This window comes from Gouania willdenowi, chromosome 3 (assembly GCF_900634775.1).
Source record: "Gouania willdenowi chromosome 3, fGouWil2.1, whole genome shotgun sequence".
Taxonomy (NCBI): domain Eukaryota; kingdom Metazoa; phylum Chordata; class Actinopteri; order Blenniiformes; family Gobiesocidae; genus Gouania; species Gouania willdenowi.
Genome location: NC_041046.1, coordinates 8,393,762 through 8,411,002, shown reverse-complemented (window position 1 = coordinate 8,411,002; position 17,241 = coordinate 8,393,762). Strand labels below are relative to the sequence as shown.

Sequence of the window (17,241 nt, the reverse complement as noted above, 5' to 3'; positions counted from 1 at the left end):
GTTGTTGATGATGATTTTAAATGTTTTTACTGATGATTTCAAATGTTTTGTTCCCTACTTTAATGTTGTTATTGATTTTAAGCTGTTTTCTGTTGCACTTTTTGATCGTGTAAAGCACATTGAGTTGCCTTGTGTATGAAATGTGCTATACTAATAAATCTGCCTTGCCTTGCCTAGAATGATTTTATACCTTGGGGCATAAACTATAGAGCCGCCATTTTGGTCATGATATGACGTGTGTTTGATTCCGTTGGTCTACAGTTTCATAACAATGGCAGAGTGTGAAGTCAATGGTTGCCATAACAACAAGAGAAAAACCCTGCAGAAACATTTCTTTTGAGTCCCTAAGTCAATGAACGATACTAATGGCGTGTTTCCACTGGCGGTATCGGTGCTACTCTGCTTGGCTTGACTCTCCTTTTTCCCGTTCCACCGGGAAAAAGTACCTCCTCCGTGGTAAATGGTGCTGCCATTTTTAGTACCTCCTTTATTGAGGTTCCAAAAAAAGGTCTGAAATTGTGACATAGGCTCATAGCAGACACTGATTGGTTCAGAGAATCTTCACAGCGTAGAGCCATCAACTCACGCACAGAGAGGAAGCATTTGGCCACCATTGATTTTTGTTGGCGATCTTGTGAGGATGGCAGCAAAAAAGTGCAATCCGTGGAGTCTGGCAGTTTTGCGTGTCAGGTTGGGGCTCAAAGGAAATGCTCTCAAAAAACAGTATCGGGTTACAAAAGCGAGGAGTGCGGAGCCGTGTAGAGCCGATACCACCAATGGAAATGCACCATAAGTCACAGTTAGCCAGATGTCGGGTCCATAATATCGTCTGTTTAGCTTACAACCATCATACGCCTTGGCAGACTTTGTTACATACAGGTATGCATACAGTTAGCTTTACGAACTAGAGGTTTTTTTTTTTTTTATTCAAACAAATATTTCCTGTTAAAGATGTAAACCCTGCTGCCTGTAATGACAGGGAAGCTCTCTTGTAACTGTGATTTGAGTGCATTAGTACTATATACAGTACCTGCTCATACATACTGTATTGGACCTATAAAACAGTAACTGATGCCACAATCGAGACCCGTTTAGATCTTTATCCGTGTTATTTAATAAACTGTGTGGTGGTCATCAGTCTTTACATCAGCTATTCCACTCACTGTTGTTTCTACTGTGAAGCCTGACTGAGTGACCGTAACCTCCATGATTAGGGCCAAAAACAATGACTAACAAGGAGACGGCTGTTAGTTTTCCTTATCACATGTCTGATTAGAGGACAGACATTGGCAGCTCCAGCTTTAATAGATTGTGCGTGTGTCTCGCTACAGTTTGGAATAAAGTAACAGCTGAACAGCTGGTTCATATGGACACAGACAGTGAAAATGTGCCTTGTTTTTATCCAGAAAGATCAATGTTTTTGTTGGACTGATCAGCAGAGAGTTTAGATTACATTTATCAGCCATACCACTATGAGTGCACACAGGTGAACCATAAAAAGGATATATTATCACCTGTTGGTTGATGGAATATATCAAGTAGCAAATACATATTGTGTCATTAATATTCAACAGATGAGCAAGTTTAGATTAAATCGCTGAAGAAGTAGAAGCTTGTTCTGGTGAAATGTGTTTGAGTTAGCTCCATGCTAATGCAGGTACATATAGCTTACTTCTTTCCCACCAGCTTATCTCCATGTAAAGGTTCTCTCTGCTCTGCTTCACATGATTGCAACCTGCTGTATCACATGATCTTCATTAGTGATGCACAGAAATTTCAGCCACCGGAAATTTTCGGCCAAGAACCGAAAATGCACTTTTGGGCCATTTTTGGATTATCATTTCGGTGCATCCCTGCTCTTCATCCTTCACATTTCTCCCTGCTGCCTCTTCCTCATCCACCTCCTAGTCTCCTCCCCCTCGTGCTGCAGCTCTGCATCAATTTGTTTCTAGCTACAAGAAAAAAAAAAGCGATGCCAAAAAAGAAGGGTTGGAGGGACAGATGGAGGGGAAACCCATGAGAAACTATGTTGCTGATGTGCTGTAGTGCGTGCCGTGCACCCAGTGACCCTCGTTCTCTCCAGTCCAGCCTCACCTGGGCTGTGTGGCAGCTCCATCCTGAGCGAAACGTCAGCAGAGAGCTTCCATTATCCCTCTGCAACAATCACACATTTCCAGCTCCTTTCACATCATCACAGGAGGCCAGAGGCTGGAGTGGAGAGGGATGATGTAGGCCAGGGCAGGGAGAGAACATTCTGTGCCACTAAAATGTAGCAGCAGTCTGTCTCATGCTGCAGATCACAGCCCGCTACATATTTTGTGGGACCACACAGTCCGTAGCTCCCGATTGGTCCGTGTTGTTCAGGAGGCGGGCAGGAGGGTCATCTCATGGTCACTGCCTGATAAGGGGAGGCCAGCAGATTTCTACTTTACCTGTCATCAGGGCAGAAACAGTCAAAACAAATCCTGCAACATCAGAGTGCTATGAGTGTGTGACAGCCCACAGCCAGGTGCTGTGTTTGCCTTTTTGCTTGTGGTTGATGTTATGACAGGGGCTTTGTAAACAGGTGTGCTAGTCTGGTGGTGTTTTGCACATTTGCAGCAGCACTAGGTTTGAGAGGTTACGCAAAGTATTCGACCTGCCTGAGAGTTTAAAACCTGCATGGGAGAAACATTGATACATGTAGATTAGAACAAAGGTGTTCTGTGTGTTTGTCGACGTTTTTGGGTGTCATTTTCGTTTTGTTTTGTGTGTTGTGAGTCATTCTGTGTACTTTTGTTGTCAGTTTGTGACTTTGGTGTATTTTTTATGTATTTTTGTTGTTTTGTAAGTTTTTGTCATTTTGTAGTTTTTTCTCTGACTTATTCTTGTTACCATTTTTTTATTTATTATTTAATCAATTGGTGTATTTTGTGGTTGTTTTGGGTGTCACCTATATAATATTTTGTGGTTGTTTTGCGTCTTTTGCTCTCACTTTGTTCGTTTTTTGTTTTCATCTTGTGTTTGTGTCATTTTTGTGTATTTTCGTTTTGTAAGTTTCTGTCATTTTGTAGATTTTTCTCTGGTTACTTGCTATCTTTTTTTTTTTTTTTTTTTCTTAATTGATGTTTTTTGTATTTGTTTTGGGTGTCACTTTTGTGTTATTTTGTGGTCGTTTTGCATTTTTTCCTCTCATTTTGTCCGGATGCTGTTTTTGTCGTGTGTATTTTTGTTGTAGTTTTGTGTGTTTTCAAAGTTGTTTTGTGTGTTGTGAGTCATTTTGTTTATTTTTGTTCTTCTTTTGTGACTTTAAAGTCATTTTTATGTTTTTTTTTTTTTTCATTTTTGTCATTTTGTAAATTTTTCTCTGACTTTGTTACTTGTTGCTGTTTTCTTTCTTTTTTTTTTTATTAATTGGTGTATTTTTTAGTCGTTTTGGGTGTTACTTTTGTGATATTTTGTGGTCGTTTTGTGTCTTTTGCTCTCGCTCTGCTTTTTTTCATCTTGGAGTCATTTTGTCTTGTGTGAAATGATTTATTTTCTGTATTTTTCATGTCCTTTTGTGTTTATGAAGCCATTTTTGTTGTTTTTTTAAGTTTCTGTCATTTTGTAAATTTTTCTTGGATTGCTGTAATTTTCTTTCTTTTTTTATTATCAATTTGTGTATTTTCTAGTATTTTTGGGTGTCACTTTTGTGTTGTTTTGTGCTCGTTTTGAGTCTTTTTTTCCTCGCTTTTTGTCAGTTTTTTTGCTTTTGTTTTGTGTGTTTTTGTTCTCCTTTCGTGACTTTGGAGTTATGTATTTTTGTTGTTTTGTAAGTTTCTGTCATTTTGTTAATTTTTATCTGATTTTATGTTACATTGTGTATACTTGTAGTCGTTTTGGACGTCGCTTTTGTGTTGTTTTTTGGTCATTTTGCATGTTTTACTCTCATTTTGTCTGACTTTTGTGTGTTTTTGTAAGTTTGTCATTTTGTAAATGTATCTCTTATTTTATGTTACTTGTTTGTGTGTTCTATTATTATTATTTTTAATCTATTCATGTATTTTTGTTGTCCAGTATATTTTCCTGTATATTTCTGTGTTTTTGGAGTAATTTTGTGAGTTTATTGTGGGGGCTGCATAAAATAAGAGCGAGGCAGTCGCCCACGTCTTCCTGATGAAGCAGATTGTTCAAATCAGTGCAATGTCATTCTGCAGGTCAGACTAATTTGCTGTTTTGGATTGACATGTGTATTAAAATGTTTCTCATTCTAATGCAGCTCTGCAGACGTTTGTCCAGCTGCTGTTTTATTGTTTACTGTCATTAAAGCTATGGCTTTTCATGGATAGATCATTGAAATGTAAGCAAGAGCTGCTTCCTCTGGCCCATTGTTTTCACTTCAGACGTATTCGCTCTGTCAAATCTGTCAAACAAACGCGTTTCACGAGTTTATCGCTTTGCATCTGTGAAACAACACATACCTCTAACTTCGCTTTGTTTGGTTTTGGCCTAAACACTGCTTCTCGCTAACATAAGTGGATGACATAATCAGAATCTGTGCGTCTCACAACATTGGTATTTTACCTCAGATCTCATTTGTTTGGCCTTACAGGACACAGTCACACACTCTCTTTCTCTAACACACAGGAACACACCTAGAAACCTTTAAGCACAAACTTAGCATTACAGGAGTTTGTTGTCAAAGATGTTTACCATGAAAAGTCCTGTTGAGCTAAAGAAGCTGAGTTAAAGTGAGCAGCTTAACCTCAAAGGGATCCAAAGCCTTTTTATGTTTACTTTTTTCTGCTTCTGTCATGCTTGTATTAACTCTTACCTGTGGAAAACTCATCTACTACACATACTACAAGAACTGCTTATTGTTTAATGTGTATATGTGCATCCATCCACCATCTCTTTACTTTTTTACTCTTCTGTAACAATATCTTCCAATTTTGTGTGACACCACAGCAACTGGAGGAGTTATTTGTAGCGGTGTTTGTGGGAAAACCTGGAGTGAGCCTTTTTTCCTCACTGGATCTGGATTGATGCTCATTGCTGCTGTCTCAGCACTAACAACTGGGTTAGAGGAAAGCTCTCGTGGGGTTGTCTGTAGAATGGTTTTGGTTTGCTGTGTTTACTTATTATTAAACAAAAGACAATAATCAAACATCACATTAGTTTCTCTCGTTCTTAACAAGTGTGTTAGCTATCCCATGGCTAATTCAAATCATCTGTTCAGAGCCATTGTTCCATACGTCATTTGTGTCTTGCCTCGGGCAGATGAACTCTGTGGACTGTTGTGTTTTTTGTCTTCTGTTAAAACTTGTTTTTTTTTGTTTAATACAAACCAATGTTTATAGTTAGTTATTAGCAGCTGACTTTAAAACAGGTTTTTTTTGGGGGGGGGGTAATTAAAAACGGAATCTTTTCAACTTGGTGAAGAATTTTCTTATTTGTTGAATGTATAAGATGTAGAGCTGGGCAATATATCATAATCAAGATTCAAGATATATTGAGTTTTTTAGCTCATTTTGTATTAAAATAATCGTTTTCGGAGTCGCTGCTTTCGCTACTTCTCAGAACAGCATGTAAAGCACAGTGAGATGAATTACTGAGTGCATTCTAAACTTCTAAACCAGATCTTCCTTTAAACAAGCCACACTACAGAACTCACTCACACATGCTGTCCCTTATAGGAGAAATAAGCCAAAAGTGACACATTGTGCAGCTGTTTGTTAATAAATGAGCCTGCGTGACATTTTGCATCAGAATTGTTTTTCTGGTCTGACTTTATTTGAATTAAAAATATCGAGATTTATATCGTATATCGCCCAACCTCAATAAGAAGTAATAAAAGGCAAAGCAGTAGCTTAAATTTAAGAGTTTAGTGCATTCTAAGGCAGGAACAACATCTGACTGAAACCCTCAGGTCCTGCTGCTTAGGGCTGGATGATACAGACCAAAACTTATATCCTGATAATTCTCCTCAAAATAGTGATATGCAATATAAATCTCAATCATTTGAATTCAGATGAAGTTTAACCAGAAAGACAATTCAGGTTTAAATTTGCTGATGCAAAATGCCGCACAGCACATTTATTAACATTATTATGAGACACTTTTGGTATTTTTCTCCTTTAAGGGACAGCACATGTGAGTGAGTTCTATAGTGTGACGTGTTTAAAGACAGGTTTGGGTTAGAACGCACTCATCTAACTGAGCTTTACATGATGTTCTGAGAAGTAATAAAAGCAGCGACTCCTGAAACAAGTATTTTAATACAAAATAAGCTATAATATATCTATATATAGGCAAAATAGAAAACTCGATATATCGTGAATGTAAATCCTGCTAATGTGCAGTTTATTTACTATTTTTAATAACTTTTTAACTATTTTTTTATTTATTTATTTATGAGTATGTGTGTGGAATGTGTGGCACACACGGTATTCTACTGGGCACTTGAATTTCCCATTCCTGGGATAAAAAAAGCATCTATCTATCTAATTGTATTGCCCAGCCCTACTGTCTGATACAAGTCATGTATACACACTCTATGCAGAACACTGATGCCATATGCATTTCTAATATCCAGATTAATTTTTTTATATAATAAATGCTTTACTATCACTCACCTCTTTGTGTTTAGTGTTCTGCACATAAACCTTTTGCTTACACAGGAAATCCATTGTCCTATTTAACATTTAACACAAATAAATGGTTCATTGACCAAATGTATTTATAGCATTGGAGCAGTGGTGGCTTCAGGTCTGAGGAGAAGGGTTCATGATTATTGGTCGGTTCTCGTGTGGAATATGGAAGTAAATATGTGCCATCAGAGTTTGAATTTGTCTTTTTAAAACTTTTTAAACTCTTATTTTTAAACATTTTTTAAAAATCAAATATATTTAAAAAAAATAAATAAATAAATAAATATTTGTCAGTGTTAAAAAAATCACCTACAAAAAATTCAGTTTAAAAATGTGACTGCAACATCCGGGCAACCAAGGAAAAGTAATAGATCCCCTCCTCAATTTAATTCCCAACTTTTATTGCTAATTATTACAAACACAAATAAGTAAAACTTTTGACCAAAGCTCCATCACTCCCGTTGGCCGACATCGTTACTTTCTCTTCTAGCTTCAGTGTCACATAACCAACTGGATTGGCTGGACGTTGGATAATTGTGGAGGGGATCTATTACTTTTGGGCGACCGTGGATCAGGTGGTAGAGGGTCGTCTTCTGATCGAGAGGTTGGGGGTTCGATCCCAGTACCTGACTATGTGTCGAAGTGTCCTTGGGCAAGACACTGAACCCTAAGTTGCTCCCGGTGGTTGACTAACGCCTTGCATGGCAGTCCTGTCCCACTGGTGTGTGAATGTGAGAGTGATTGGGTGAATGAGCTGATATATAAATCGCTTTGGGACTACTTGCTTTTCCTTGATTGCCCGAACATTATCTTGGACTGTAGTCAAATGTTTTGACACTGAATTTTTTCCAGATGTGGGAACATTGTTTTGGATAAAGCACCTGTTCGGTGATGCTATGATGGGACATTTTGTGCAAGTGCTTAAAAACATTCTTGATTAAATTTAAATAAGACGTATATTAAGTATATTATTTTGTCAGTTCATCTCACTGATTTCTTTCCTCTCTTTATTTCTGTCGCCCCATCAGAGTGTCCTGAGAAGTGTGCACGGCGGGCGTGCACAGCAGACGGTGAATGCTGCCACCCTCAGTGTCTTGGCAGCTGCACGGCCCCTGACAGCGACAGTGCATGTGCCGCATGCATGCACTACTACCACCAGGGGCGCTGCGTGGCAGACTGTCCTCCAGACACCTACAGGTTCGAGGGCTGGCGATGCATCAGTGCAGAGCTTTGCTCCAGAGTTCATCTTCCGGACTTTGACAGCTTCGTCATCCATGGAGGAGAGTGCATGCAGGAATGCCCCTCAGGATACACACGCACTGCACCCAACAGGTCAGCATCCATTAGACTGGGATTAAACCAGTATGAGGACGGTCTTTTATTGTTGATCTGCCAATACCGAGCACAGTCAGTGTAAATAAAATGAAAATCAAAGTGATGGTGCCCAATGCTGTATCATAGGATAAATAAAGTAATATGCACAACCAATGTGTCTGCAAGTGATAGAAAATACCATTAAACATTTTACCTGTGGGAAGTAGGATTTTTAGATGGTTTTACATGTTTAAGCACGACAACAGGTCTTATTTTTTGACGACTCTTTATTGCAGAGGTTCCCAACCTTTTTCTGGTCGTGACCCCATTTTGATATCACAAATGTCAAGAATAAGTGTTTGATCATGTGTGTTAGAGTAATTGCCAGGATTAGTGCACAAAGTGACAAGATGCACCACCTCAGATGTTTTTATTCAAGAGAGTTTGAGTATAGAAAGCAGTTGTTTGATATTTATTGTGTGTGATGTGTTAATTTGAAAAGGAATAATAATTCAAAAAATGTCAATATATAATTTTAAGCAGTTTTTTTATTTATATTTTTATATTTACCAATTACTAGACATTGCAGGCGACCCCACACGGGGTCACAACCCCAAGGTTGAAAAATACTGCTTTATTGGTTTAATCTGAACTCCAATGAGTGGTTTTCTTTATTTTTAAATTCATGTTTTGATCTGAAACATTTCCTTTTACATATTTTAGAAATTCTGACAGTGTTTTATCGTCATATAAAAGAATTATATCCTCACAATCTCATTCAAATGATTAAATACGTTTCTGATCAAGGCTTACAGTTTCTGATGAAAGCCGTTTTTAAAAATTAAACTGTAATAAGCAGCAATGGTTCCCAAACTTTTCCACATTTGGATTTCACAAATTTGACCTCAAAGACACTTTTTTTTCTTCTAGAATGAGTTTTTGATCATTTTGTTATTTGACAAATGGCATTAGCTCAGATATTCTTACACTGCATTTTATTTGAACTAGATTTATATTTGAGAAAGTGAAAGTAGAAATTACATTTGTTTAAAATTGTCTATTGTGTTTTAATTATAAAATAATTGAATAATGATTCAGTTCAACTTTATTTACATAGCGATAATTACAACATATAATACAATAATTTATTTGATACATTAATAGAATAATCTATATATATAAGAATATATAGATTATTATTAAGAAGTTAGTAACTGATTTTTTTGTAAATATATTTTAAATCACTAATTATTTGAATCAATTACTAAACATTTCAGGTGACCCCATTTAAATTCCAGGTGACCTTAGGTTTACATTTTTTTGCAGGGGGTATTTAAATACTTAATCTAATTAATGTCATTATTCATTAATTATGTTAAAGTAGCAATACTTGAACAAACCTGAAAACAATGTAGTGAAATTGTATATTTTTCTGGATAGATATCCTCTTGCTTGGATTGTATAAGCTGAAAAGTCTCGCTCAACAGATGATTAACGTAGATAAGGGGAAATTACAGAGTTGAGCATGTGTCTGATGATGTGTGTTTCTTGCCTGTGTGTGTGTGTGTGTGTGTGTGTGTGTTGCAGCATGTTGTGCACAGCCTGCGATGGCCTGTGTGATAAAGTGTGTGAGGAGAAGGTCATCGACTCCATGGATGCAGCTCAGTCTCTGAAAGGCTGCACCGTTATCAAAGGCAACCTGCACATCAACATCCGCAGAGGCCGTGAGTAGCACAGACGCTGGAATTAGAGAGAGAATAAAGATACGTTGGCTACAAACAGCTCAACAGAAGCCGTGGTTGGGGTCGGTTATAATTGTAATCGCGTAATTGGTAATTAATTACAATTATGACATAATTAGTGAGGATGCAGGTCAGGAGGCATCCATCACAGAATGTTTTTTCTTCCGTCACAGAATTTTGGCGTGTTTCAACTCCTTCAGCATTTGACTGATTTTGACAATTAAGATATCAGAATGTGTCAAAAATTCAGCACAGAGCGGAGTGTACTTTTGTGATTTGTAACTTTTATCAATAATCATTTTTTAGGGTTTTTTGTTCAAAAATGTCCCTTTTATTTTGATTGGGAATTTCAGTGTTTTAAGATTTATTGGCTTTAGCTCTTCAGCCATTCTTCAACTGATTTACACCATTCAACTTTTACAAATTTCAGCTGTTTGATGGCTACTGCTAATGCTAGGTAAATGTTATTGCTAGCTAATGTTTGTGTTAGGCTAATGCTAAGCAAATGTTAATCAATAGCTATTGCTATTTTAATGTTAGGTAAATGTTAATTCTAGTTAATGCTAATGCTTGGCTAATACTATTAGATTAATGCTAGGTTAATGTTAATGCTAAGCTAAATATTGTTGCCTGCTAATGTTTATGCTAGGCTAATACTATTGCTATGTTAATGCTAGGCAATCGTTAATGCTATCGCTAGGTTAATGTTAATGCAACTTAATGCTAGATAATAGGGATGTAACGATTCACTCAACTCCCGATACGATACGATTCACGATACTGGGTTCACAATACAATTCTCTCACGATTTATTTTACAAAATGGGACTGTAGACAAATGATGACTGAAAAATATTCCTTTATTTTTTTAGAAAATACTGTATTATTTTCCTTTTATTTTTCATTGTCAAAAGAATCCCTTGATAAACTATTCAAAACAATGTAATTTAACTAAAAATAAATCTTAAAATAAATAAATAAAGGAATAATACAAATGAAGAAGAAGCCTATTAATTTAAATTCTGGTTCTATAGTAAACAATGCAAAACTGCATAATAGTTGTAACAGATTCCGCCCGCCGCCAACACTTCTGGACAAGAGAAGGATAAATATATATATATATATATACTGCGATTCAATTTTCACAGTATCAATGTGAACCGTGATACTAATTAATCGATTTTTAACTGCCTTACGATTAATCGTTACATCCCTACTAGATAATGGTAATGTTAGGCTAATGCTAGCTAATGTTAGTGCTAGGCTAACGTTAATGCTAGGTTAAGTTTTAATGCTAGGTTAATGCTAGCTTGTGTTTATGCTAGTCTAATACTATTGTTAGGTTAATGCTATGGTAAAATTAATGTTAGCCAATGCTAATGATATTGCTAGGTTAATGTTAGCTAATGCTAATGCAAGTTAATGCTAATGCTAGCTAACACTAGGCTAATAGTAATGCTAGGTTATTGCAGTGTTCAATGACGCGGGCCAGCACCTGCATCATCACTTCCATTTTCTTCAGGAAATGCAAATATTTTAGTTATGAATTGTAATTGAAATTGGATAAATCTGTTGCTGTTTTAATCATAATTGAATTGCAATTAAATTCAAATAATTGACTTTGTAATTGCAATTGGCATGAACATTCTATAAGAACTTCCAATTACTATTTAATCAAACACAAACCGGGGGAATCAAGTTACAGTTGTATGGCAGACACATACTGTACGTACTGTAGTTAACAATTATTAAAATATGTTAATTATCAAGCTTTCCTGTCAATTTTCTTGAGGATCATTTTACCATTTAAAAAATAAAATAAAATCGAGGGGTGTACTGGCACAAAAAATGCTGAGACGCCATCACCACGCACATTAAAACCAATATTTTCATTGATGAGGAAGCCTAACACGCTAACCAAGAGATGAGAAACCAATTGGATGTTAGATAATGTTTTTTAGTGTAATTTTACAGCTAATTTAAGACATGGGACAAAACCAATCTGTTGTCATAAGAGATTATAATAAAAGCTAACACAAGGGGCTTATTTATTAAAGTCTCAATAATTGGGATGAATTTTAATTGAACTTTAGTAATTGAGAATGTAATTGTAATTGACTTTCAGGGGGAAATTATAATTTTAGAGGTCCCATGTCGTGCTATTTGTCACCAATCTCCATTTGTTCTAAGAACACCAAAAACATAGTATTTGAATTTTATTTTCCCAAACTCGCCTGTCTTCTAAAGTTTTAGCCTCTGAAAAGTCACTTTCTGATCAACTCTACACAAACATGCTGATTTGCGTCCGACTTATCCATATTCATGAGTGGGCGTGTCTATAGACGAGACACTGACTTCCTCCTCCCCGCACGGTGTCGTAGGGCCAGGGGACGGCCCGCCCTCCTCCCACCCACTCCGTAGCTGAGCTCATGCTGCTTTATAAACACGAGACAGAGCGTGGGGGCGGGGCGTTCACCGGTACATACGTAGACTGTAGAAAATACATATATAGCACTGCGCGAAGGACGGTGACATGCTCACCTTGGTGGGCGTGTTTGTTTACATGTCAATCACGGCAGAGAGCTTCCTGGAGGCGTGGCTTCTCCAGCTCAGTGCAGCGTCAAATTCGTCATCAAAGTGGGAACGCATCATCAAATTGGAGTGAGGTGTTTGGGCTCACCCTGTAGTAAGAAAGGAGCAAATCACCCTCTAACTAATGAGTGAGGGAAAAAACACTTTGGGCATGTGTATGAAGCCCAAATAACACTTTGATGTTTAAAGCACAGAAAAGTTGATTTAGCGTAACATGGGCTTTTTAATGTTAATTGTAATTGAGAAAAAATGCCGGTCAGCGTAATTGTAGATTAATTGTAATTTAACATGGATAATTCAAGACGTAATTGTAATTTAAAAATGTAGTTGATCCCAACCCAGACAGAAGCCTTAGGCTTGATCAGGTGGAGAGTTTCAAAGAAAGACACGTTAAAGGTCTGAAAAAGTCTAAATTGATGTGTAAAAGAATAATGCAAATATAAAATGTTTATATTTTTTAATGAATTAAGTCAACATCGGAGAGATTTTGAGGTCAAAGTGCTAAAAAGGCATGTTACTGAAGGGTTAATGCAGCAGGAAGCTTCTACCACACAATAGAGAGGGAAGAGTTGATGTGTGTGTGTGTGTGTGTGTGTGTGTGCGTGTGTGCGTGTGTGCGTGTGTGCGTGTGTGCGTGTGTGCGTGTGTGCGTGTGTGCGTGTGTGCGTGTGTGCGTGTGTGTGCGTGTGTGCCTTCATTCCTGTGTGTAGACAACATGGTGGCAGAGCTGGAGAGTTTCACAGGCCTCATCCAGAGGGTGACAGGCTACGTACGCATCACACACTCTCACACGCTCAGCTCCCTGGCCTTCCTGCGGAGCCTGAGGTACATCGATGGGGAAACGCTCCAGGACGAGTAAGGATGCACACTCACACACACACACACTCAGATAATTTATGGCACAACAAGCTGCAACATGCAGCCTTGTAATTCCTAAACAAACATAAGAAGGAAAAGCATTCTGGGAGTTCTCGTGTGATAAGTATGGCTCTGTACTAGGGCTGTACTGATCAGATCAGTTACAGAAGCTATATGGATAACTTTTACGTTTTGCTTCTTTCTTTTCTTTTTCTTTAAATAAATAAATAAACAAAAAACCTCAACATCTTAAGGAATATTATTTGGTCAACTAAATAAAAGCAAAGATGTAAAAATATAGTTTGTATCTAACTGTGACTCCATAGATCTTGATACATTTTAACTTCAGGGGTTTTTTTTTTCAAGAGAAAAGGCTAAAAAAATATTTGTGCTTAAAGATGACTGAGTGTTTTAGGTTTGAAACCTGATATATTTTCACATTCCTTTACTTTTTAATCAGATAAAGACATGCAGACGTGCAGGCCTCAAAGATCAATAAATATAAAATGATTTACTCACAAACAAGTGTGCATTGCATTGTGGGATGTGCATAGAAGGGTGATTTCTTGTGTTTCTTTGTCAAATAAAGAAGGCAGAGATTCACTTGACACAATTTTTGTTCTAGTTCGTTCCCAGTGTTCCGTGTAATATCACCTCACTCTGCGAGACATTCAATATCAGCCAGATTTAGGTCGTTCCGTGTAAGCCACAAAATAAACATTCCCTATCCTCTTTCAGTCCATGAAAACACCAGAAATGTGTTGGGAAGTCACTTTAGCAGAGTTTTTGGGAGCAAACACAAGACATCACTTGAACAATGAAGTAAAAACAGTTCTTTGCATCCGTCTACTGGACTTCACATCCCACGATGCAATGCACACTTGTTTGTGAGTAAATCATTTTAGATGTATTGATCTTTGAAGCCTGCACGTCTGCATGTCTTTATCTGATTAAAAAGTAAAGGAATACTTTTAGTATTCATGTTAAAAAGAAAAAGCCTCCAATGTCATGTTTTTAAGTCAAACCTATTCAAAGTCTGTCAAAACACAGAAAAAGAAAAGCTAGTAGCATAGGGCCAGAGTTGTGATCACGTATGTTTGTGTAATTTGATAATTAATTACAATTATGTTGTAATTATAATTGTATGTGTACTTCAATAATACATAAGTCTTATACAGCACTTTTCAAGGAACTCAAAGAAGCTTTACAAATTGAAACAGACAAACAAAGATGGGAGTGCTATTGTAGGTTGTAGGCGAGCTGAAACAGTTGAGTTTTGAGCAGTTTTTTGTAGGTGGTCAGTGAGTCTGAGTTTCTGATGTGGATGGGGAGTGAGTTCCAGAATCAATATATATGAAAGAGATTTGATGAGGGTTATTCGTATTTAGTGTATTTTACAGCTGATTTAGGACCTGTTGTCATTAGAGATGATGACAGAAAGCTAACACAAGAGGAAGGTTAGGTTGGGAACATAATTGTAATTGACTTTCTGAGGACAAAAAAATAATTGTAATTGGAAAAATAGCTGGTCACTGTAATCGTAATTGAATTGTAATTGAACATGGGTAATTGAAAACGTAATTGTAAATGATAAATGTAATTGACCCCAATCCTGCATAGAGCTGCTAAAGCTTTAGCCTGCAGTCCATCAGGGGGAAAAGTTCAGCCTGTGGAATGACTGTGGTGTAAAACCAACAGAAACATTATTGGTGGTTTTTCCTAATATTTTTGGTACCAGTAACTATGACTTCACCTGCCTATTGAAAATGACCCGTAAGAGAAATTCATAATCGGATTTGGGCTGAATTTGCCTTCCATTGGAACGTAGCCCAATTCAATTTATTGTGTATTTCTATAACTAGCATACTAAAGAACATGGATGTCACACATACAGTGACCAATCTTTGTTTACCCCCAATTTTAATGTTATTGATACAAACCGATTACAATGTGTTCTGGTCCATAAAGATAAGGTCAAACCAACTTTGAACATTTTGTGAATCAGTTTTATGAGACTTGAGGCATTCAATTAAACAGAGGAGATTTTTGTGAATGAATATCCCTTTTTGAACCGGGTTGCCATAGTTACCAACCAGCGTAATTAGTCTATTTAGTTCTGATGTAGTTAATCAAGGCCATGACGTTGTTTGATGGATAAGAGATACAAAATAATCTTTTGACTTGCAGTTTGAAGATTCTTAAGTTCTTCAAGTGAGGCTCAAGTATTCAACATGTGACCATGTCTGTGCTACTGCATCATACACCAACCACTGTGCTCTGTAGACGCGTGAGGATAGATACTATTCAGTTTCACACATTGACCTTAATAATGTGGCTAATTAAAGATTAGCTTCAGATTGATTATCAAACATATGGAAAGGCAGGCTAAACTCCCTCCATAATATGTTAAGCTTTCATTTATTGAGGCAATTTTTTTTAAAGAAATGTACTTTGATCTCCTGACATGTTTTAGACTGTCACCTGCCAGCCTTCTTCAGAGGCATCTGCTAATCGTTTTGTTTTCTTGACTTCTGCCTTATTCAAGAAGAAGACAAAATGAACTTGATGGAATTATCACGCTGAACTAAGTCAAGAAAATATCAAAGCGAACAGCAGACGTCGCTGAAGAAGACTGGCAGGTGACAGTCGAAACATGTCAGGAGATCAGTCTTCTTCAGAGGCATCTGCTGATTGCTTTGATGTTTTCCTGACTTCCGCGGGATAATTCCAGCAAGTTTTTTTGTATTTTTTTTTTTTTTTTTCTTGGATAATATAATGTTATCACGTGGAACGGAAGTCAAAAAAACATCAAAGCGATCAGCCGACGCCGCTGAAGAACACTGGCAGTTTACAGTTGAAAAATGTCAGGAGATCAAAGTACATTTTTATGAAAAAAGTTGTCTAAATAAATGAAAGCTTATCATATCACTCAAAAAGAAGACAAAATGAACTTACTGAAATTAAAAACTCCTCCAATCATATACAGTAGCATATTCTAGCTTTTTGGCTTAAAAGGAAAATACCCAAGTATTTGAGGCTTTTATTCACACATTTATATGTATACATCAATGTTTTTTTTATATATATATATTTTGGCCATTTTTTGGAAATAGATAGCCCTTGCAATGAGTTTGCATAATTCCCTTTATTTTTCACCCTGCTGAAGTAAACGTCGCACGCCTTTGTCTCGATTGGACCTTGAATGCAACAAAACCTCCACCAGTTCCTGTGAACTTTTGTCATGGTCACTGAAAGGCCTTCACTCCCTCCTTCCTCTGTTTGTCTTTGAGTTCACTGGAATCTTTCTGTCCCAAGGCCAACATTACAGTCATTCCTTGATGTCTGGGTGTTACCCAGTGACTCATAAAAAGCACAAAAAAGCACAGACCCTGCTTAATCCGATTTGCCAGGTGATTTTTATCCTCCTGATAAGCAGTCCCTCTGCTGGCTAACTGGGTCATTAAACAGGAGATGAAAATAGAAATCTACAGAGAATGGTGAAATGGTAGCATTAGCCCAAATTAGTGCTGTTTTAGCCCTATAGAAAAGGAGGCTGAGGAAAGGTGGAGGAGTTTTCTCCATGCACTGTAAATAAGTGGCTGTCCTTGGCGAAAAAGCACAAACCCATGAATTACTGTTCCCATAATGCACTGATGGATAAACGTCAGCATCTTTCCCACCGTCATCCTGGTTTCTTCTTCGTTTTTCTCCCCAGCATGTACGCCTTCTCAGCGTTTGACAACCAGCAGCTCCAGTATCTGTGGGACTGGAAGCAGCACAACCTCACCATCAAAATGGGAAAGCTGTTCTTCAGAGCCAACCCCAAGCTCTGCATGTCTGAGATCCGCAGCATGTGGGACAAGACCAGCATCCAGGGCCGCTTTGACGAGGGAGACTTCAGGAACAACGGCGACAGAGCCAGCTGTATGCGACAAACATTAACTTCATCACTTCCCCCTTTATCTGATTTCTGAATCCAAGTACCCCCTTTGTCCCACTAGAACAGTGGTTCCCAAACTTTACACAGTCCTGTACCCTTTCAGACATTTAACCTGAGGCCATGTACGCCCTACTCCTGCAAACTTAAAAAACATAATAATGTAATGTAATATACAATGTAGCACT

General features: G+C 37.4%; 1 protein-coding gene across 2 annotated transcripts in view; it reads left to right on the top strand.

The window, feature by feature from the left end:
• The window catches only part of LOC114481603 (insulin-like growth factor 1 receptor), a 92,787-nt gene that overhangs the window by 46,973 nt on the left and 28,573 nt on the right, over positions 1-17,241 (top strand). For both annotated transcript variants that reach the window (XM_028476569.1, XM_028476561.1), the window contains exons 3-6: positions 7,640-7,943; positions 9,513-9,649; positions 12,969-13,113; positions 16,832-17,040. In XM_028476569.1, coding sequence (XP_028332370.1) covers positions 7,640-7,943; positions 9,513-9,649; positions 12,969-13,113; positions 16,832-17,040 — 795 coding nt within the window. The remainder of the gene's footprint in view (positions 1-7,639; positions 7,944-9,512; positions 9,650-12,968; positions 13,114-16,831; positions 17,041-17,241) is intronic.